At 46.0% G+C, this 1,380-nt stretch overlaps 1 protein-coding gene across 1 annotated transcript; it reads right to left on the minus strand.

The window, feature by feature from the left end:
* Positions 1-30: 30 nt before the first annotated feature.
* Positions 31-1,013, minus strand: LOC139715166 (uncharacterized; the record flags this gene model as incomplete). Its single annotated transcript, XM_071626767.1, has 1 exon — positions 31-1,013. A coding segment is annotated over exon 1 (983 nt), but the record flags the coding sequence as incomplete, so codon positions are not given.
* Positions 1,014-1,380: the final 367 nt, after the last annotated feature.

A 1,380-nucleotide genomic window follows, 5' to 3' on the forward strand; every position in this document is an offset into this window, starting at 1 on the left:
TCATGTTCCTTCATGTCATCGAGTGTCGACTGGATCTGTTGGGAGAAATTATCGGTGGGATCAAAGTCAAGAAGTGTGTAGTGGGAAGGATTGCGGAGATGTTTCATGGCTTCATCGATGTACTGCTGGCGGTCCATTACTACAACAGCTGATCCTTTGTCTGCGGGCTTGATGATGATGTCAGGCCTGTTTTTGAGAGATGAGAGAGCCTGGCGTTCTTCCTTTGGGAGATTGTCATGTGATGCAATGTCGAGCGTATCTGCGGAGTGGACTTGAGATGAGACAGCTTCGATGTACGTTTCCAGGGAGGGAACTCTGTTCTTGGGGGGAATCCATGAGCTTTTAGGATGAAAGGGCTCAGGAGCAGAAGGGGGTTCATCGAGAAAAAACTCTTTGAGGCGTAACCTGCGGTAGAAAGTAGAGAGGTCTTGGCTGAGTGCTATCTGATCGACCTTGGGTGGAGTGGGGCAAAACTTGAGACCTTTTGAGAGAAGAGACGTTTCTGCTTGAGATAGGGGAGAAGAAGAAAGGTTAACGACAGAAGTGGAGGATGCATCAGTGGATGTGGTGTGTCGCCTGAATCTGTTGGACCTTTGACGTTTCTTCGTGAAGTTGCCTATTTTCTTGTTCCTACGAGCAGTGAGGTCAGACATATGTTTTGAGAGACAAGATTCAATTTCATCATTGTATTTGAGCCACTGGGTGTCGGTGCAGCAAGAGCGAAGTTCAGTCTCCAGTCTGTCGATGTCAGCTGAAAAGGAAGTGAGAGAGGCAGCACACTGTTCGGAGAGAATGTTAATCAAACGGATGGAAGCTCCATGTAGAGTCTGGTTCCAGCGTTTCCGTAGTTCAGGCGAGAGTGTTCCAAGAGCTGGAGTGCAGTGGAGTTGGAGACCTGTGGGTATCATGCGGTTGAGGGAGTAGAATCTGTAATTATCCTGGTGAAATGAGAATCTGAGGGCCTTGAGCTTGGTTTTCCTCAGTTGATGAAAAAGAGATAGATGGTTAGCCATGGTAAGCATGGGACAGAGAAGAACAATGATAGCCAAACAAGGGAAGGAGAAATACATAACCTGTCAGAATTGAGGGAAATTCAAAAAGGGGAGCAAGATTGACCTGTAAGGCGGATAAATCAAAGGGAAAAGGGTAAGTACAGTCGGTCAATGTACAGCTAGGCCAACCTGTGCTAAGCAGAAAAGTGAGTGAAGAGAAATGATAAAGGGAAATGAGACAAGCTCAGAGATAAAGGCACGGAACTGAAGAGAAAAGTACCAGGAACGGAGACAAACACCTGAAAAGAAAGTAACAAATACGATACAAACAAACAAATATAACACTGTGGAAACAAAGATACTACAAGTCGAGAAGTGGGAGGGAAAC

The sequence above is a fragment of the Diadema antillarum genome, unplaced genomic scaffold, assembly GCF_040938485.1.
Source record: "Diadema antillarum isolate AM-2024a unplaced genomic scaffold, OU_Dant_1.0 seq00002977_RagTag, whole genome shotgun sequence".
NCBI lineage: Eukaryota > Metazoa > Echinodermata > Echinoidea > Diadematoida > Diadematidae > Diadema > Diadema antillarum.